The sequence below is a fragment of the Cherax quadricarinatus genome, chromosome 16 (assembly GCF_038502225.1).
Source record: "Cherax quadricarinatus isolate ZL_2023a chromosome 16, ASM3850222v1, whole genome shotgun sequence".
Classification (NCBI taxonomy): domain Eukaryota; kingdom Metazoa; phylum Arthropoda; class Malacostraca; order Decapoda; family Parastacidae; genus Cherax; species Cherax quadricarinatus.
In genome coordinates this window covers 15,647,318-15,669,315 of record NC_091307.1, presented here as the reverse complement: position 1 = coordinate 15,669,315, position 21,998 = coordinate 15,647,318, and the positions used below count along the sequence as shown (strand labels likewise).

Here is a 21,998-nt window from a genome sequence, read left to right as displayed (position 1 = left end):
TCCCTCCAACCTCTCCTAGGCCAACCTCTACCCTGCCTTCCCTCCGCTACAGATTTATACACTCAAAGTCATTCTATTTTGTGCCATCTTCTCTACATGTCCAAACCACCTCAACAACCCCTCCTCAGCCCTCTGGATAATAATTTTGGTAATCCCGAACCTCCTAATTTCCTAACTACGAATTCTCTGCATTATGCTGCTCACACCACACATTGCCCTCAGACACGACATCTCCACTGCCTCCACCCTTCTCCTTGTTGCAACATTCACCACCTATGCTTCCCGGCCTTATAAGAGCGTTGGTATAACTATACTCTCATACATTCCCCTCTTTGCTTCCATGGATAAAGTTCTTTGTCTCCACAGACTCCTCAGTACACCCCTCATCTTTTTCCCCTTGTCAATTCTATAAATACATTCACCTCCATACTCTCTCCCTCCAACCTGATATCCAATCGTTCATTACCTAATTATTTTGTTATCCTCATCACCTTGCTCTTTCCTATATTTACTTTCAATTTTCATTTACATACCCTACCAAACTCACCCACCAACCTCTGCAACTTCTCTTCAGAATCTCCCAAAAGCACAGTGTCATTAGATAAAGAATCTAACACTCTGTGTTAGATTCTTTATCTTTTAACCCCAAACCTCTTGCCAACAAAATTTACAGTATTGAATATAAAGCCACTTATGAAGTATATTTTATTGTTCAGCTTGCTTATTTTTATTATTTTTTAATGAATACATTATTATACCATAACATGGTACATATTACACAAGTTGTGCTGGCACCATAAAGCAGACAGTAGTTTCACCATCATCATCCTCCAATTCCCATCTCACAATGACACTTACCTAATAAGAGAATAGAATTAGATTTGTATATAATACTGTTCCAAATGAAATTCTACTTATTTATATTTTTTCACTAAGCTCAAACATACCTTACTCCACAGAAATAATTTATTGCTTTCATCAACTTTAGCCATCCCATACTGTATGACCCTTGTTGGTTTAGTGCTTTATTTGATTATAATGATATCCATCCCATAAACGTTTATTAACTGTCTTATCCTTGCCATTCTTTTCCATTGTTTCTTACCTGTCTTTCTCTCATTTTTCAGATCTATGAATCTTGGGTTGTATTGTAACTCAGAGATATAATTTCTCTCTCTTTCTGTTCATTATGTGCCATATGAGTATTCCTTTCCCAGGGGGTGCCTTGATACTGTGAAGGACCCCTAATCCATAGAACTGGAGAAACCTTTCCCTTCTGCAGATCACACTTGATTACCTCACATTCCTGGGCACTATATGAGGCCTATGGGTTTAGTACTTCTCCATGATTGCAATAATATAATTGTGAACATTCTTCATAGTATTCTAACCCTGTACATTTATACATTCTACTTATCCAATCATATTAACAAGGATACCTGGTATGAAATGAATAAATAAAATTGATTTCATTCATTGTGTTAACTTTTACATGGTCACTTGCACAGGTAAGGCAACAAATGATACTTTTGCAAATAGTCCCCACTAGGGACTTTATTAAGATTCTTTTCTATGTCTTTCTACTACCATATGTTATTTCAATGTATCCTGAGTCCTGATAAGTTAACTAGTCATAGTGAATGACACAGTGCATCAGATGGAGACAATAGTGGTTGCTTTATAAATGATTCATACACAATTGATAAATTGTACATTATACTATTATTATTATTAACCTATCGGCCATCTCCCACCAAGGCAGGGTGGCCTGAAAAAGAAAAACTTTTATCATCATTCACTCCATCACTGTCTTGCCAGAGGCGCATTTACACTACAGTTATAAAGGTAAGTTTTAAAGTATTTAATCTGTTTCCTTGGATTTTTTATTTCTCTAAGAAGTCTCCTTTGTTTATTTCAGCATAATTTTCTTTTTAGTTTTAACTGGTAACAAAGAAGTCACTTACAGTTGGATAATTGTTCAGGACTGGCGCAACTGCAGAGTATGAAACATTTTCATCAACTTCAAGAGGGCAGTCACCAGCTACAAGTGTGGTACAGGCATCAGGTACAACACCAGTCCATGGAATGTCAACACCAGATATTGTTCCAAAGACTTTAGTTGTCAATGTAGTGGAGGCTTTGGCTGTGTTGGAAAGAAAGAGAATTATTTTGTTGCACTATCCTTGTTGAGGTTACAAATAGTGATTAACACTGACAGGTATGCAAGAAAGACATGCAATACTAGGACATTCAGAGTTGGTATTTATACATAGTAAGTAACAAAGACAGTGCATATAAAAGACACATATATGGTATTAGGATATTTATTAAGATGTTTCATGCACCAACCTAGGTAGTAGGTTGGTAGACAGCAACCGCCCAGGGAGGTACTACCGTCCTGCCAAGTGAGTGTAAAACGAAAGCCTGTAATTGTTTTACATGATGGTAGGATTGCTGGTGTCTTTTTATTGTCTCATACACATGCAAGATTTCAGGTATGTCTTGCTACTTCTACTTACACTTAGGTTACACTTCACATACATGTACAAGCTATATACACACACCCCTCTGGGTTTTCTTCTATTTTCTTTCTAGTTCTTGTTCTTGTTTATTTCTTCTTACCTCCATGGGGAAGTGGAACAGAATTCTTCCTCCGTAAGCCATGCGTGTTGTAAGAGGCGACTAAAATGCCGGGAGCAAGGGGCTAGTAACCCCTTCTCCTGTATATATTACTAAATGTAAAAGGAGAAACTTTGGTTTTTTCTTTTGGGCCACCCCGCCTCGGTGGGATACGGCCGGTGTGTTGAAAGAGAAAGAAAGAGTTTCATGCACCAAGAGTTTTATCAATCCAGTGATACTGAATTGATAAGCACCTGGTGGATAAAACATCTCCTTAAGATATACTGGTGTATATATGTGAGATTGTGAATACTATAATAATTACAATATTTATAAATATAATGTAATTTATATACTATACATATACATACATATACTATACACTTAGGTCACACTACACGTACATGTACACATTTATTTATACACACTCATCTGAGTTTTCTTTGATTTTATCTTAATAGTTCTTGGTCTTATTACTTTTCCTTTTATATCCATGGGGAAGTGGAATAAGAATCTTTCCTCCGAAAGCCATGCGTGTTGTAAAAGTCAACTATAATGCTGGGAACAATGGGCTAGTAACCCCTTTTCCTGTAAAGATTACTAAAAAGAATAAGAAGAAGAAAATTGTCAAAGTGGGAAGTCTGAATGTGCGTGGATGTTGTGCAAATGATAAGAAAAAGATGATTGTGGATGTTATGAATGAGAAGAAGCTGGATGTCCTGGCTTTAAGTGAAACAAAGCTGAAGGGGGTGGGAGAGTTTCAATGGAGAGGAATAAATGGGATTAGGTCAGGGGTTTCAAATAGAGTTAGAGCTAAAGAAGGAGTAGCAATAATGTTGAAGGATAAGCTATGGCAGGAAAAGAGGGACTATAAATGTATTAATTCAAGGATTATGTGGAGTAAAATAAAGACTGGATGTGAAAAGTGGGTTATAATAAGCGTGTATGCACCTGGAGAAGAGAGAAGTGTAGAGGAGAGAGAGAGATTTTGGGAAATGTTGAGTGAATGTGTGGGGAGTTTTGAATCAAGTGTGAGAGTAATGGTGGTTGGGGATTTCAATGCTAAAGTGGGTAAAAATGTTATGGAGGTAGTAGTAGGTAAATTTGGGGTGCCAGGGGTAAATGTAAATGGGGAGCCTTTAATTGAGCTATGTGTAGAAAGAGATTTGGTAATAAGTAATACATATTTTATGAAAAAGAGGATAAATAAATATACAAGGTATGATGTAGCATGTAATGAAAGTAGTTTATTAGATTATGTATTGGTGGATAAAAGGTTGATGGGTAGGCTCCAGGATGTACATGTTTATAGAGGGGCAACTGATATATCGGATCATTATTTAGTTGTAGCTACAGTTAGAGTAAGAGGTAGATGGGAAAAGAGGAAGGTGGCAACAACAAGTAAGAGGGAGGTGAAAGTGTATAAACTAAGGGAGGAGGAAGTTCGGGTGAGATATAAGCGACTATTGGCAGAAAGGTGGGCTAGTGCAAAGATGAGTAGTGGGGGGGTTGAAGAGGGTTGGAATAGTTTTAAAAATGCAGTATTAGAATGTGGGGCAGAAGTTTGTGGTTATAGGAGGGAGGGGGCAGGAGGAAAGAGGAGTGATTGGTGGAATGATGAAGTAAAGGCTGTGATAAAAGAGAAAAAGGTAGCTTATGAGAGGTTTTTACAAAGCAGAAGTGTTATAAGGAGAGCAGAGTATATGGAGAGTAAAAGAAAGGTAAAGAGAGTGGTGAGAGAGTGCAAAAGGAGAGCAGATGATAGAGTGGGAGAGGCACTGTCAAGAAATTTTAATGAAAATAAGAAAAAATTTTGGAGTGAGTTAAACAAGTTAAGAAAGCCTAGGGAAAGTATGGATTTGTCAGTTAAAAACAGAGTAGGGGAGTTAGTAGATGGGGAGATGGAGGTAGTAGGTAGATGGCAAGAATATTTTGAGGAACTTTTAAATGTTAAGGAAGAAAGAGAGGCAGTAATTTCATGCACTGGTCAGGGAGGTATACCATCTTTTAGGAGTGAAGAAGAGCAGAATGTAAGTGTGGGGGAGGTACGTGAGGCATTACGTAGAATGAAAGGGGGTAAAGCAGCTGGAACTGATGGGATCATGACAGAAATGTTAAAAGCAGGGGGGGATATAGTGTTGGAGTGGTTGGTACTTTTGTTTAATAAATGTATGAAAGAGGGGAAGGTACCTAGGGATTGGCGGAGAGCATGTATAGTCCCTTTATATAAAGGGAAAGGGGACAAAAGAGACTGTAAAAATTATAGAGGAATAAGGTTACTGAGTATACCAGGAAAAGTGTACGGTAGGGTTATAATTGAAAGAATTAGAGGTAAGACAGAATGTAGGATTGCGGATGAGCAAGGAGGTTTCAGAGTGGGTAGGGGATGTGTAGATCAAGTGTTTACATTGAAGCATATATGTGAACAGTATTTAGATAAAGGGAGGGAAGTTTTTATTGCATTTATGGATTTAGAAAAGGCATATGATAGAGTGGATAGAGGAGCAATGTCGCAGATGTTACAAGTACAGTGGACCCCCGCATAACGATGGCATCACATAGCGATTAATCCGCATACCGCTTGCTTTAATCGCAAAAATTTTGCCGCGCATACCGATTAAAAACCCGCTCACCGATTTTCGTCCGAGACGCGTCCAATGTGCGCCCTCAGCCAGCCTCACATGTGCCGCCCGTGCCATTGTTTACCAGCCAGCCTCCGCGGTAACATCCAAGCATACACTCGGAATATTTCGTATTATTACAGTGTTTTCGGTGCTGTTTCTGGAAAATAAGTGACCATGGGCCCCAAGAAAGCTTCTAGTGCCAACCGTACACCAATAAGGGTGAGAATTCCAATAGAAATGAAGAAAGAGATCATTGATAAGTATGAAAGTGGAGTGCGTATCGCCGACCTAGTCAAGTTGTACAAGAAACCCCAATCAACCATCGCTACTATTGTGGGCACCAGAAAGACAATCAAGGAAGCTGTTCTTGCCAAAGGTTTAACTGTGTTTTCGAAACAAAGATCGCAAGTGATGGAAGATGTTGAGAGACTCTTATTGGTGTGGATAAATGAAAAACAGCTAGCAGGAGATAGCGTCTCTCAAGCGATCATATGTGAAAAGGCTAGGAAGTTGCATGAGGATTTAATTAAAAAAATGCCTGCAACTAGTGATGATGTGAGTGAATTTAAGGCCAGCAAAGGTTGGTTTGAGAGATTTAAGAAGCGTAGTGGCATCCATAGTGTGATAAGGCATGGTGAGGCTGCCAGTTCGGACCACAAAGCGGCTGAAAAATATGTGCAGGAATTCAAGGAGTACATAGACAGTGAAGGACTGAAACCTGAACAAGTGTTTAATTGTGATGAAACAGGCCTGTTCTGGAAGAAAATGCCAAGCAGGACCTACATTACTCAGGAGGAAAAGGCACTCCCTGGGCATAAGCCTATGAAAGACAGGCTTACTTTGTTGATGTGTGCCAATGCTAGTGGTGATTGCAAAGTTAAGCCTTTATTAGTGTATCACTCTGAAACTCCCAGAGCGTTCAGGCAAAAGAATGTCCTCAAGGATAATTTGTGTGTGCTGTGGAGGGCAAACAGTAAGGCATGGGTCACTAGGGACTTTTTCTATAACTGGTTACACCATGCATTTGCCCCCAATGTGAAAGATTACCTAACTGAAAAGAAATTAGAACTTAAGTGCCTCCTGGTGTTAGACAATGCCCCTGGTCATCCTACAGACGTGGCAGAGCGACTTTATGGGGACATGAGCTTCATTAAGGTGAAGTTTTTGCCTCCTAATACCACTCCTCTCCTGCAGCCCATGGACCAGCAGGTTATTGCAAACTTCAAAAAACTGTACACAAAAGCTCTGTTTGAAAGGTGCTTTGTAGTGACCTCAGAAACTCAACTGACTCTAAGAGAGTTTTGGAGAGAGCACTTTAATATCCTCAATTGTGTAAACCTTATAGGTAAGGCTTGGGAGGGAGTGACTAAGAAGACCTTGAACTCTGCTTGGAAGAAACTGTGGCCAGAATGTGTAGACAAAAGGGATTTTGAAGGGTTTGAGGCTAACCCTGAGAGGATTATGCCAGTTGAGGAATCCATTGTGGGATTGGGAAAGTCCTTGGGGTTGGAGGTTAGTGGGGAGGATGTGGAAGAGTTGGTGGAGGAGGACAATGAAGAACTAACCACTGATGAGCTGATAGATCAACTTCAACAGCAAGAGGCCAGACCTGAGGAAACTGGTTCAGAGGAGGGGAGAGAGAAATTGAAGAAGTTGCCTACTACAAAGATTAAGGAAATCTGTGCAAAGTGGCTTGAAGTGCAAACCTTCATGGATGAAAATCACCCTCACACAGCTATTGCAAGCCGTGCTGGTGATTATTACACTGACAATGTTGTGAAACACTTTAGGGAAGTCATAAAGGAACGAGAGGTACAGGCCACTATGGACAGATATGTTGTGCGAAAGAAGTCCAGTGACTCTGAAGCTGGTCCTAGTGGCATTAAAAGAAGAAGGGAAGTAACCCCAGAAAAGGACTTGCCACCTCAAGTCTTAATGGAAGGGGATTCCCCTTCTAAACACTAACACTCTCTCTCCCCTCCTCCCATCCCATCAATCATCACCAGATCTTCAATAAAAGTAAGTGTCATGTAAGTGTGCATGCCTTTTTCAGTTTGTTTGTATTAAAATTAACATTTCATGTGGTAAAAAAATTTTTTTTTCATACTTTTGGGTGTCTTGCACGGATTAATTTGATTTCCATTATTTCTTATGGGGAAAATTCATTCACATACCGATTATTTCACATAACAATTACCCCTCTTGCACGGATTAAAATCGTTATGCGGGGGTCCACTGTATATGGAATAGGTGGTAAGTTATTAAATGCTGTAAAGAGTTTTTATGAGGATAGTGAGGCTCAGGTTAGGGTGTGTAGAAGAGAGGGAGACTACTTCCCGGTAAAAGTAGGTCTTAGACAGAGATGTGTAATGTCACCATGGTTGTTTAATATATTTATAGATGAGGTTGTAAAGGAAGTAAATGCTAGGGTGTTAGGGAGAGGGGTGGGATTAAATTTTGGGGAATCAAATTCAAAATGGGAATTGACACAGTTACTTTTTGCTGATGATACTGTGCTTATGGGAGATTCTAAAGAAAAATTGCAAAGGTTAGTGGATGAGTTTGGGAATGTGTGTAGAGGTAGAAAGTTGAAAGTGAGCATAGAAAAGAGTAAGGTGATGAGGGTATCAAATGATTTAGATAAAGAAAAATTGGATATCAAATTGGGGAGGAGGAGTATGGAAGAAGTGAATGTTTTCAGATACTTGGGAGTTGACGTGTCGGCGGATGGATTTATGAAGGATGAGGTTAATCATAGAATTGATGAAGGAAAAAAGGTGAGTGGTGCGTTGAGGTATATGTGGAGTCAAAAAACGTTATCTATGGAGGCAAAGAAGGGAATGTATGAAAGTATAGTAGTACCAACACTCTTATATGGGTGTGAAGCTTGGGTGGTAAATGCAGCAGCGAGGAGACGGTTGGAGGCAGTGGAGATGTCCTGTTTAAGGGCAGTGTGTGGTGTAAATATTATGCAGAAAATTCGGAGTGTGGAAATTAGGAAAAGGTGTGGAGTTAATAAAAGTATTAGTCAGAGGGCAGAAGAGGGGTTGTTGAGGTGGTTTGGTCATTTAGAGAGAATGGATCAAAGTAGAATGACATGGAAAGCATATAAATCAATAGGGGAAGGAAGGCGGGGTAGGGGTCGTCCTTGAAAGGGTTGGAGAGAGGGGGTAAAGGAGGTTTTGTGGGCAAGGGGCTTGGACTTCCAGCAAGCGTGCGTGAGCGTGTTAGACAGGAGTGAATGGAGACGAATGGTACTTGGGACCTGACGATCTGTTGGAGTGTGAGCAGGGTAATATTTAGTGAAGGGATTCAGGGAAACTGGTTATTTTCATATAGTCGGATTTGAGGACTTTAAAGGAGGGGTTTGGGATATTGGCAGTTTGGAGGGATATGTTGTGTATCTTTATATGTGTATGCTTCTAAACTGTTGTATTCTGAGCACCTCTGCAAAAACAGTGATAATGTGTGAGTGTGGTGAAAGTGTTGAATGATGATGAAAGTATTTTCTTTTTGAGGATTTTCTTTCTTTTTTGGGTCACCCTGCCTCGGTGGGAGACGGCCGACTTGTTGAAAAAAAAAAAACATAAGATAATAATGGGAAATAAAAAAAAATCACGTATGCAAAAGGAAAAATATTATATTGCACTGTACCTACTTTGTTAAGCTCTGAATGGCCCATATAAGTTTATAGCTATTGTTTACAAATTATTATTTCAGTCTTTAAAACATTCTTTTTAAGATGGTAAGACAATATTGGTGAAGGACTCTTGATTCAAGGAACTGGAACTGCCCTTCCTTGGATTAAACCTGATCACAGGTTTAGCGCTTTCCCTTGGTTATATTAATTATAATTTTTATACCTTTTTTCTTTAGGCAACCAGGGTCTTCCATAGTAATATTAATTTTGTTTGCTTTAAGATTGGCAGTGTTGAATGATCCATATGGGTTATGCATTTTGATGTGAATATACAGTAATTGCACTTATGACCCTTATGAATTTAGCACTCTCCCCTCCACAAAAAAAAAAAATGAATACACAACAAGAATTATAATACAGTGGACCCCCGCATAACGATTACCTCCGAATGCGACCAATTATGTAAGTGTATTTATGTAAGTGCGTTTGTACGTGTATGTTTGGGGGACTGAAATGGACTAATCTACTTCACAATATTCCTTATGGGAATAAATTCGGTCAGTACTGGCACCTGAACATACTTATGGAGTGAAAAAATATCGTTAACCGGGGGTCCACTGTACTGTCTTATAACTGACGCTTGTCTAGTTCACCAACTTTAATATGAGCAAATTAACACTTCATTTTGGGGCAGGGTGCAGGCATAGTAATTTGTAGGTACCTTATCCCCAAAGAAGTAGGTTTAAGTGGTTGCCTGAATTTTTTCTTCCTCCAAGGTTTTTGTTTATAACACTGATGTATGGTAGAGTTATTATTGAAAGAATTAAGAGTAAGACGGCAAATAGGATAGCAGATGAACAAGGAGGCTTTAGGAAAGGTAGGGGGTGTGTGGACCAGGTGTTTACAGTGAAACACATAAGTGAACAGTATTTAAATAAGGCTAAAGAGGTCTTTGTGGCATTTATGGATTTGGAAAAGGCATATGACAGGGTGGATAGGGGGGCAATGTGGCAGATGTTGCAGGTGTATGGTGTAGGAGGTAGGTTACTAAAAGCAGTGAAGAGTTTTTACGAGGATAGTGAGGCTCAAGTTAGAGTATGTAGGAAAGAAGGAAATTATTTCCCAGTAAAAGTAGGCCTTAGACAAGGATGTGTGATGTCACCGTGGTTGTTTAATATATTTATAGATGGGGTTGTAAGAGAAGTAAATGCGAGGGTCTTGGCAAAAGGCGTGGAGTTAAAAGATAAAGAATCACACATAAAGTGGGAATTGTCACAGTTGCTCTTTGCTGATGACACTGTGCTCTTTGGAGATTCTGAAGAGAAGTTGCAGAGATTGGTGGATGAATTTGGTAGGGTATGCAAAAGAAGAAAATTAAAAGTGAATACAGGAAAGAGTAAGGTTATGAGGATAACAAAAAGATTAGGTGATGAAAGATTGGATATCAGATTGGAGGGAAAGGGTACGGAGGAGGTGAATGTATTCAGATATTTGGGAGTGGACGTGTCAGCGGATGGGTCTATGAAAGATGAGGTGAATCATAGAATTGATGAGGGGAAAAGGGTGAGTGGTGCACTTAGGAGTCTGTGGAGACAAAGAACTTTGTCCTTGTAGGCAAAGAGGGGAATGTATGAGAGTATAGTTTTACCAATGCTCTTATATGGGTGTGAAGCATGGGTGATGAATGTTGCAGCTAGGAGAAGGCTGGAGGCAGTGGAGATGTCATGTCTGAGGGCAATGTGTGGTGTGAATATAATGCAGAGAATTCATAGTTTGCAAGTTAGGAGGAGGTGCAGGATTACCAAAACTGTTGTCCAGAGGGCTGAGGAAGGGTTGTTGAGGTGGTTCGGACATGTAGAGAGAATGGAGCGAAACAGAATGGTTTCAAGAGTGTATCAGTCTGTAGTGGAAGGAAGGCGGGGTAGGGGTCGGCCTAGGAAAGGTTGGAGGGAGGGGGTAAAGGAGGTTTTGTGTGCGAGGGGCTTGGACTTCCAGCAGGCATGCGTGAGCGTGTTTGATAGGAGTGAATGGAGACAAATGGTTTTTAATACTTGACGTGCTGTTGGAGTGTGAGCAAAGTAACATTTATGAAGGGGTTCAGGGAAACCGGCAGGCCGGACTTGAGTCCTGGAGATGGGAAGTACAGTGCCTGCACTCTGAAGGAGGGGTGTTAATGTTGCAGTTTAAAAACTGTAGTGTAAAGCACCCTTCTGGCAAGACAGTGATGGAGTGAATGATGGTGAAAGTTTTTCTTTTTCGGGCCACCCTGCCTTGGTGGGAATCGGGCAGTGTGATAATAAAAAAAAACACTGATGTACTGTGCAGTAACTAGGAAAAGGTTCCTTCAACTTCAGTATTGGCATGTATAGGAACCCTCTGCACATTCCCAGATTTCCTTTCCATGTGATAACTTGAAAAAGACTCAAATTTTCAGCACTGGTGTATCCTACTTATAATAAGATTGGGCTTGTTACCAGATAGTGTAGGTGCCATTTTTATTTTTAAGAACTGTATGTCTCTTTTAAATGATTTCAGTCTTTAATGGCTTATGTGTTTTATGGGCAAGAAGGTACCCAACAAATTTATTATCTAACTTAAGGAAGAGTAATGTAGATAATATTTACATATTCTTATATGAGTGTGAAGCATGGGTTGTAAATGCTGCAGCAGAGAACTCACAGTGTGGAAATTGGGAGGAGGTGTGGAGTTACTAAAAGTATTCGGAGGGCTGAGGAGGGATTGTTGAGGTGGTTTGGTCATTTAACAAGAATAGAGCAAAATAGGATGACTTAAAAAGTGTATAAATCTGTACTGGAGTGGAGGAGAGGTAAGGGTTGTCCTGGAAAAAGATGGAGGGAGGGGATGAAAGAGGTTTTTGTGTGCAAGGGGCTTGGACATACAGTAGGCATGTGTGAGCATATTAGATAAGAGTGAATGGAGACAAATGGCTTTTGGGACTTGATAAGCTGTTGGAGTGTGAGCAGGGTAATATTTTGTCAAGGGATTCAGGGAAACTGGTTAGCTGGACTTGAGTCCTGGCAGTGGAAAATACAGTGCCTGCACTTTAAAGGAGGGGTTTGGGATATTGGCTGTTTGGAGTTACATCTGAACTGTTATATCTGCATACTAATGTAAAGACAGTGATTATGTGTGAGTGTTTCTTTTTTGGGTCACCCTGCTGTGGTGGGAGACAGCTGACATGTTGAAAAAAAATGAAGTGCATGAATAAATGAAGCATGACTCACCGTTGATAAAGTCTATATCAACTATGATGTCTTTCCCACGTTCAAGAATGCATGGTGGAATGTCACAGTCAGTGATTCTTACTTCCTCAACTTCGGCTGTGGATCCTGTTAATAAATTAGAGAGATAGATATACTGGTAACACTGATTAATTTTATTTAAATAATCTACTTTATTGTATGTAATTATTACTGATCTCTATTACATACAGTAATACCACTGTATTACATACAGTAATACTAATGTATTACATAATACTAATGTATTACAGTAATACTAATGTATTACAGTAATACTAATGTATTACAGTAATACTAATGTATTACAGTAATACTAATGTATTACAGTAATACTAATGTATTACAGTAATACTAATGTATTACAGTAATACCACTGTATTACAGTAATACCACTATTACATACAGTAATACCACTCACTGTATTATATGCACTACTGTATGTAATAAGGTAGTAGTATGATAAATTACTTTCCACAAAGTTTTCTGTCCATAGATCTGTTACAATGCTGAGTGACCCATAGGAGTTCAGCATTTTTCTAGAAATATAATAATGTATTTATACACAGTTAATCTTTCTTTCTTTCAACATACCGGCCGTATCCCACCGAGGCAGGGTGGCCCAAAAGGAAAAACGAAAGTTTCTCCTTTTGTATTTAGTAATATATACAGGAGAAGGGGTTACTATCCCCTTACTCCTGGCATTTTAGTTGCCTCTTACAACACGCATGGCTTACGGAGGAAGAATTCTGTTCCACTTCCCCATGGAGGTAAGAGGAAATAAACAAGAACAAAAACTAGAAAGAAAATAGAAGAAAACCCAGAGGGGTGTGTGTATATATGCTTGTACATGTATGTGAAGTGTGACCTAAGTGTAAATAGAAGTAGCAAGATGTACCTGAAATCTTGCATGTGTATGAGACAGAATAAAAAGACACCAGCAATCCTACCATCATGTAAAACAATTACAGGCTTTCATTTTACACTCACTTGGCAGGACAGTAGTACCTCCCTGGGCGGTTGCTGTCTACCATCCTACTACCTAGGCACACAGTTAATATTAAAGTATATGTAAATAAGATTATTTATAGGGTAAACAATGATGACCACCTTGGTGTGGATTAAGATTTGGGTTAGTTGTTTGAAGGGCAGAAAATGAATGTTGTACAGTAAAAACATTATCACTCAGAATATGCCTGAAGCTTCTGTGTGGAGATCAAGATAACATTTTCTCTAGAGAATTATTCATTTAGCATTTTCTTGTGAAAAATAATAACTTGGGTAAATTTGATTTGATGCATCATTTGAATTCCCCTCAGGGAAGGTTCCTTGATGTTGGTGAGGGGCTCTTGATTTAGGGAATTGGATCTGTGCTCCAGTTCCCCGAATTAAGCCTGAATGCCTTCCACATCCCTCCCAGGCACTGTATAATCCTACGGGTTTAGCGCTTCCCCTTGATTATAATAATAATAATCACTTGAATTAGAAGGACTCGAAAACAAACCATACATCAAAATATTTGGCATAGTATGAAACTAAGACACCACAATTTATTTACTGCCTCCCCTCCCTAGTAGTGATATTTTGCATCCAGCATTAATATGTGTATGTACTACTGTTCTTTTAAGGTACCTGGATGCTGAGGAAGGGTTTTTGGTCCAAGGAATTGGAACTATTTACCCCTTTCTCAGATCAAACCTGATTTTGTCTCATTACCCAGGCACTGTATGATCTTATGGGTTCACTGTTCATATAACATTAAAATTACAGTATGATGTTCGGCAACACCGGGTAATCCCTCCAAGATTTTTGGAAGTTCCTTGATGCTGGTGAGGGGGCTCTTGATCCAGGGAATTGAACTTTTCTTCTCCTTCCTTGGATCAAACCCGAGTACTTCTCATTCCCAGGTTCTTACTTTTGAACCTTTTATCCATTGTCGACAGGAATATAATTGAATCATTGTTTTCACAAAAAGCATTTTTGAATATATGAATATATCTTTTGTCTTATATAAATTAGATTCACTTATAATTAATATTCTACTGTACAACTATGATATAATTCTTAGTGTTAAGTAGTCAGTAAGCTAATAATGTCGGCCCATAATGCCTAGGCATAATAGAGGCTCTCTTTGCATTGCAACCAATTATTGTAAATACATAATCTCAATGTACTATGTATTTGCAAAGACATAAATAAATAAAATAAAAATAAATAAATAAGTTTAACACTCCCTTAAATATAATAATAGTAATAATAATAATAAGACTACTTCCCGGTAAAAGTAGGTCTTAGACAGGGATGTGTAATGTCTCCATGGTTGTTTAATATATTTATAGATGAGGTTGTAAAAGAAGTAAATGCTAGGGTGTTCGGGAGAGGGGTGGGATTAAATTATGGGGAATCAAATACAAAATGGGAATTGACACAGTTACTTTTTGCTGATGATACTGTGCTTATGGGAGATTCTAAAGAAAAATTGCGAAGGTTAGTGGATGAGTTTGAGTGTGTGTGTAAAGGTAGAAAGTTGAAAGCAAACATAGAAAAGAGTATGGTGATGAGGGTATCAAATGATTTAGATAAAGAAAAATTGGATATCAAATTGGGGAGGAGGAGTAGGGAAGAAGTGAATGTTTTCAGATATTTGGGAGTTGACGTATCAGCGGATGGATTTATGAAGGATGAGGTCAATCATAGAATTGATGAGGGAAAAAAGGTGAGTGGTGCGTTGAGGTATATGTGGAGACAAAAAACGTTATCTGAGGAGTCAAAGAAGTGAATGTATAAAAGTATAGTAGTATCAACACTCTTGTATGGGTGTGAAGCTTGGGTTATAAATGCAGCAATGAGGAGGCGGTTGGAGGCAGTGGAGATGTCCTGTCTAAGGGCAATGTGTGGTGTAAATATTATGCAGAAAATTTGGAGTGTGGAAATTAGGAGAAGGTGTGGAGTTAATAAAAATATTAGTCAGAGGGCTAAAGAGGGGTTGTTGAGGTGGTTTGGTCATTTAGAGAGAATGGATCAAAGTAGAATGACATGGAGAGCGTATAAATCTGTAGGGAAAGGAAGGCGGGGTAGGGGTTGTCCTCACAAAGGTTGGAATGAAGGGGTAAGGGAGGTTTTGTGGTCGAGGGGCTTGGATTTTCAGCAGGCGTGCATGAGCATGTTCGATAGGAGTGAATGGAGACAAATGGTATTTGGGACCTGGCGAGCTGTTGAGTGTGAGCCGGGTAATATTTAGTGAAGGGATTCAGGGAAACTGGTTATTTTTATATAGCTGGACTTGAGTCCTGGAAATGGGAAGCACAATGCCTGCACTCTTAAAGGAGGAGTTCAGGATATTGGCAGTTTGGAGGGATATGTTGTGTATCTTTATACGTATATGCTTCTAAACTGTTGTGTTCTGAGCACCTCTGCAAAAACAGTGATTATGTGTGAGTGAGGTGAAAGTGTTGAATAATGATGAAAGTATATTCTTTTTGGGGATTTTCTTTCTTTTTGGGTCACCCTGCCTCAGTGGGAAATGGCCGACTTGTTAAAAAATAATAATAATAATAATACCTGTAATTCTATTAGTTAATATGCAAGAGTGGCAGATAAACACACATAGACAGACATGTAATGGAAATAAGAGAAAGTGAAATCAGGCCATATAAAGAATACAGACTGACAAAATATTTTAAGTATCAGACAGGAAAAGGGGTCTATGAGTTATCAACAAAAAATTATCATTGTGAGATCATATAAATGGAATTGTGTGAAACTAATGGTACACTAACAAACTACAAAATAGCTTTCAAATATATGGATAGTGAAATGTTTATAAAGTTGTTACAACATATTAGGTCAAAACTGGACTAAACAGCAGTTGTGTGGTGCTCACACCTGGAAGAAAAAACATAAGTTAGGAAATGGCTGCCAAACTTGAGCAATATGAACTATGATGACTAGTTGAAAATATTAGATGCCCATATTGGTTGATATCAGGAAAAGAGAAGAAATGATAACCACATATAGAGTCTTGAAAGGATAAAGAAGATTTCTTAGTACCTGCAAGAGGAATAACTCAAGGCCACAGTGGCAAGTTGAGGAAGAAGTGGAGTGGGAAGAATAAAAAACAATTCTTTTCAGAGTGGATGACTAGTGGTATGCATTCAAGGAGGAATTAGTAAATGCTGCAACCAATGGAAATTGTCAAATATTATTGAGGTGTTATCAAAAAGTTCCCATACTCGAATTTTCCCATGCTTAATGGAATAAATATGGCAGCGGCAGAGATCGTACTGCACAGTACACTTTTTTATGAAGTAGTGTGCTGTATAGTCCTTGTGGCTTAGCGCTTCTTTTTGATTATAATAATAATATGAAGTAGTGTCCCCTCAAGGAAGGTTCCTTGATGTTGGTGAGGGGCTCTTGATTTAGGGAATTAGATCTGTGCTCCAGTTCCCCGAATTAAGCCTGAATGCCTTCCACATCCCCCCCCCCAGGCGCTGTATAATCCTCCGGGTTTAGCGCTTCCCCCTTGATTATAATAATAATAATATGAAGTAGTGTGGAGAGTTTCAATTTGGGCATTCTGTTCAGGTTAGATGGTCATTATTTGTTGTGTTGTCAGTGTGTTGTGATTTTTTTGTGTAAGAGAATGGCGCACATCTCTGTACTCACCTATTTGTGGTTGCAGGGGTCGAGTCATAGCTCCTGGCCCCACCTCTTCACTGATCGCTACTAGGTCCTCCTCCCCTCATGGAAGGTTCCTTGATGTTGGTGAGGGGCTCTTGATTTAGGGAATTGGAACTGTGCTCCAGTTCCCCGAATTAAGCCTGAATGCCTTCCACATCCCCCCCCGGGCACTGTATAATCCTACGGGTTTAGCGCTTCCCCTTTGATTATAATAATAATAATAATACTAGGTCCTCTCTCCTTGGTCCATGTACTTTATCAAACCTCGTCTTAAAACCATGTATGGTTCCTGCCTCCACTACGTCGCTTTCCAGACTGTTCCACTTCCTGACAACTCTATGACTGAAGAAATACTTCCTAACATTCCTCTGACTCATTTGAGTCTTCACCTTCCAATTGTGACCCCTTGTTTTTGTGTCCCATCTCTGCAACATCCTGTTTCTGTCCACCTTGTCAATTCCTCGCAGTATTTTATATGTCGTTATCATGTCTCCCCTAACTCCTGTCCTCCACCCCTCAAGGAAGGTTCCTTGATGTTGGTGAGGGGCTCTTGATTTAGGGAATTGGATCTGTGCTCCAGTTCCCCGAATTAAGCCTGAATGCCTTCCACATCCCTCCCCCCCAGGCGCGGTCTAAGCCGCCGGGTTTCGCGCTTCCCCCTTGATTATAATAATAATAATAATCCTGTCCTCCAGTGTGTGTGTGTGTGTAACTGATTCAAATTCTGTAAAATGGCTAGTGAAACTCACAAACTGTCTTAGTAAGCATTTGGTGACGAAGTAATGGGATGGACATTGTTCTGAATGATTTTCTCAATGCAAAGCAGGATAAACATCAGTTGAGGATGTCAAAGAATTCGACTGAAAATTTGAACATGAGCCGAGTGGCTGCGAAATTTATGCCCCACTTGCCTACTCAAAGCCAACGTTTTCTGGCCAAAAACAACATAGTGGTTGTCCCCATCTTTCCTATTTCCCAGATCTAGTCCCCAGTAACTTCTATATCTTCCCCAAAACGAAAATGGCACTCAAGGGGCGGCATTTTAATGAGGAAATTCAGTCAGAATCGCCGTTAGGAAAAGAAGATTCAGAAATGTTTCGAGAAGTGGCACACACACATACATACTTTACTATATTCAGTTATGCTAGACGGGATGAGCACATGGTTTGTACTGTTGTTTAAACTGGTTGATTTCTTGTTTGTATATATAACTTAACACCTGGCTGCATGTGTGCCCATATTATGAAGCGACACCATGCTCTTGCAGATTAATATTAAGCTAGCTAACTTCTAAACATATTGCCCTTCAAAATGAAATATGTGGACAATTATATTCATTCAATGTTTAGCTTACCACAGTCTTGAACAAAAGTAGGAGAGGCAACACCCAGAAGGGCAGCAAGTAAAAGGAAGGAAGGATGCATTACTGCTATCACCACTACTAGACGAGTAATTGACAGGGAGACTGCTGCAGCTTTTATATAGCTCCCATGGTGGGAGAGTGAACACTTGAGAGGTGTATAGGTGTTGTGGTACTTCGTCACAGTTGCTCTGTAGTAGTGGTCATGTGAACCAAAATAACATATCTCTCCCTTCAAGGTGTTAAACGATTTCCCAGGGGTTACACAGGTGCCTTTTTTCCCAGCCATACTTCACAAACTTTGAACCCATATGCTTACATCCTCCACGCGTCACACATGTGGATGTGAACACACGTCTGTACAGTTCACACACACACACACACAATGATGTGAAGTTAATGAGGAGAATTAAATCAGATGAGGATCAGGCAGGACTTCAAAGAGACCTGGACAGGCTGGACACCTGGTCCAGCAACTGGCTTCTCGAATTTAACCCCACCAAATGCAGTCATGAAGAGAGAGGACCTAGTAGCGTTTAGTGAAGAGGCGGGGCCAGGAGCTGAGTTTCGACCCCTGCAACCACAATTAGGTGAGTACAATAAGGCGAGTACACACACACATACACACTGGAGGACAAGAGGGTCAGGGGAGACGTGATAACGACATATAAAAATACTGCGAGGAATTGACAAGGTGGACAACGGCAGGATGTTCCAGAGATGGGACACAAAAACCAGGGGTTACAATTGGAAGTTGAAGACTCCAATGAATCAAAGGGACGTTAGGCAGTATTTCTTCAGCCATAGAGTTGTCAGGAAGTGGAATAGCCTAGACCATACAATAAGTGTCAGGGGCCCGAGACTGTTCAACTGCCTCCCAGCATACATAAGGGGGATTACCAATAGACCCCTGGCAGTCTTCAAGCTAGCACTGGACAAGCACCTAAAGTCGGTACCTGACCAGCCGGGCTGTGGCTCATACGTTGGTTTGCGTGCAGCCAGCAGTAACAGCCTGGTTGATCAGGCTCTGATCCACCAGGAGTGTGGAAATTTATTTGGTCTCTAAAGTTCCACAGGACAGATATGGCGTACAAAGGGGGTCCCAGAATGGCCGTAATGGAACGGCTGAGCTGGGTGGCCCTTAAACCCACTCAAACAAAAAGTGTTCTCCCCAAGTTGGCATGGTTGGTAAGCACTAATTAAGTTATAGATTTACCCTTCAGGGAAGGAGTAGGTAGTTTTACTGGTAGTACACTAATATTAGGTTTACTAAGGCAACTGTAGATAATAATGTAGACCTAAGACCTTAACATAGCTTGCACACGAAAATCACTCACTACGAAAGCAAAAGACTTGGCAGACGATGCAACATCCCCCCAATGAAAAGCAGGGGTGTCACTAGCACGTTAAGAGACCATACAATAAATGTCAGGGGCCCGAGACTGTTCAACTGCCTCCCAGCATACATAAGGGGGATTACCAACAGACCCCTGGCAGTCTTCAAGCTGGCACTGGACAAGCACCTAAAGTCGGTTCCTGATCAGCCGGGCTGTGGCTCATATGTTGGTTTGTGTGCAGCCAGCAATAACAGCCTGGTTGATCAGGCTCTGATCCACCAGGAGGCCTGGTCACAGACCGGGCCGCGGGGGCGTTGACCCCCAGAACTCTCTCCAGGTAAACTCCAGGTAATAGGTAGTAATAGGCCGATAATGTAGGCAAACACTAGGTTAAGTTAGCTAGGGAGAACCGGCAGCCCTAGCTTGAAGGATGAGGCGTGGGTCTGGACAAGATGTGCCGTGATCAGCAGACGGCGCCCCCACGTGTCTTCACATTCAAGACCCGGGGAAATCTGGTAGAGGCACCTCGATGTACCGTAGATGACCTCCGTCAGGCCCATACAGTAAGACAAGACCTCCACTTTATCTCGTAGATTTCTGGCCAGTGTCTGGGGAAAATTGTGAGTGAGTTGATCTGTAGGCCCTTTGTGCAGCAGGCAGTGCATGCCCAGTAAGTACCAGCATCCCTTGTCAGTCTGGAAGCTAGTGTCCATGTCTGCATAGTTATACTAGGGGATGCACACCCTCTTGGATATAGGAATTTCTGAGGTGCAGGCAGGTCACTAATAACAATTGAATATTGCAGGAATTAAGGCTCCCGGTTGCACGTGGTTTCTGAGGGGAAGTCCAAAGGGGCTAAGGCTAAGCTTAGGGAAGTTGAAGATCAGGATATATGCTGCAACACCAAGTAAGTTAGTCCTTTATACGTGCATGCAGGCGAGTTTCTTGCAACATCAATCATTTGTGAAAATCTGTCCTATAAGCCACTTGTGAGGCTGAGGTACCGACCTCAGAGCTCGGTGTCAACAGAGTTTGCCAGGGTAGGCGACTCACTTGGAGGCAGTCCACACAAATTTTCACAAGGAGGCCTGGTTGTGGAAAATTGCATTTATCTGAATGTAACTATGTACATAACAGTAAATGATAACAAAGATAATTATTATTTATCAATGTTACATAGACAAGTAGGAATTTGGGACACCTAGGTTGCAAAAATGTCCCCCTTCGATACCTACCACTGTCATAACCACAAGTTGCTCTGGACCTATTAATTAAATGAAATATACATACACCAGGAATACTGGTAAATATATAAATTTGTGGACTGTATATTAAAAATAATAAATGGTTATATATATACACAATTATATAACAGAAGGAAAATATATCTTAATATCACTCACCAATTTGACTGGATATTAAGTTGTATCATACTCAGAAAAACCTCACTAACTAAATTTATGAAAACACTGGCCAGAATTATACACAAATCTAGAGAGTTTATCTGAGGTTCCTGGAGCTGTCTTATCCAGTCGTCTGATATCTCAAGTTATGTAGGAATGCATGTCTAACAATTTCGCCTCCTATTTGAGAGGTGTCAGCCCAATTTTAACCTCTAGAGCACGAAAATTCCTTCCCATTACACTAACGTTGTATCCAATTTAAAACCAAGATGGCGAGTCTCGTCTGCGCAGACGCAGGTTTTCCGTTTTCTATGACATAAATATTATTAAATACAGTATGGCCATCTATTTACATATAAAGACTGAATTTCTGGAAAATATATACAGTATTTCCACACTGGTCACAGACCGGGCCGCGGGGGCGTTGACCTCCGGAACTCTCTCCAGGTAAACTCCAGGTAAAAACTCCAGACAGTGAGGTTGTGGAGGCAGGAACCATACATAGTTTTAAGATGAGGTTTGATAAAGCTCATGGAGCAGGGAGAGAGAGGACCTAGTAGCAATCAGTGAAGAGGCGGGGCCAGGAGTTTTGAATCGACCCCTGCAACCACAAATAGGTGAGTACACGCTACCCCTGCAACCATGTATAAATACGTACGTACACAAAAACACTTGTGGAGTCCCCATAATCCATAACCCCAGTAAATCACTGCATGCAAGAGGTACCAGGAGCCTAGTGGGTCTGCGTCAAAACTTTCAAGACGTACAGGAGCTGCAGACCAACACCCTCAAGATGCACAGTTGTAGAAGACACACCCTTGAGATGCACAGGAGCTGGAGTTCAACCCAAACACTTAAAATAAAAACTGAGTTGAAACTGTTTTATTTCCTAAGGAATTTTAAGTTTAATTTTATTACATAAGAACATAAGAAAGGAGGAACACTGCAGCAGGCCTGTTGGCCCATACTAGGCAGGTCCTTCACAATCCATCCCTGACAAAATATTTGCCCAACCCAATTTTCAATTCCACCCAAGCAATAAGCTTTGATAATTCTATTGACTCGCGTACGAGTC

General features: G+C 40.4%; 1 protein-coding gene across 1 annotated transcript; it reads right to left on the bottom strand.

Moving 5' to 3' along the window:
- Positions 1-691: 691 nt before the first annotated feature.
- Positions 692-18,335, bottom strand: LOC128688947 (NPC intracellular cholesterol transporter 2 homolog a-like). Its single transcript, XM_053777009.2, has 4 exons — positions 18,178-18,335; positions 12,129-12,233; positions 1,965-2,143; positions 692-858 (listed from the first exon to the last, which is right to left on the bottom strand). Exons 1-4 carry the CDS (start codon positions 18,245-18,247, stop codon positions 775-777), a joined length of 438 nt encoding a protein of 145 aa, XP_053632984.2. The 5' UTR covers positions 18,248-18,335; the 3' UTR covers positions 692-774.
- Positions 18,336-21,998: the final 3,663 nt, after the last annotated feature.

What these genes read in the sequence shown, in the direction of transcription:
- LOC128688947 (XM_053777009.2), bottom strand. Translation starts at nt 18,247, where the DNA reads ATGCATCCTTCCTTCCTTTTACTTGCTGCCCTTCTGGGTGTTGCCTCT. An exon ending in TACTTTTGTTCAAGACTGTG is followed by an intron (nt 12,234 to 18,177) that starts GTAAGCTAAACA and finishes ATTTATTAACAG; the next exon opens with GATCCACAGCCGAAGTTGAG. An exon ending in TGATATAGACTTTATCAACG is followed by an intron (nt 2,144 to 12,128) that starts GTGAGTCATGCT and finishes TTTCCAACACAG; the next exon opens with CCAAAGCCTCCACTACATTG.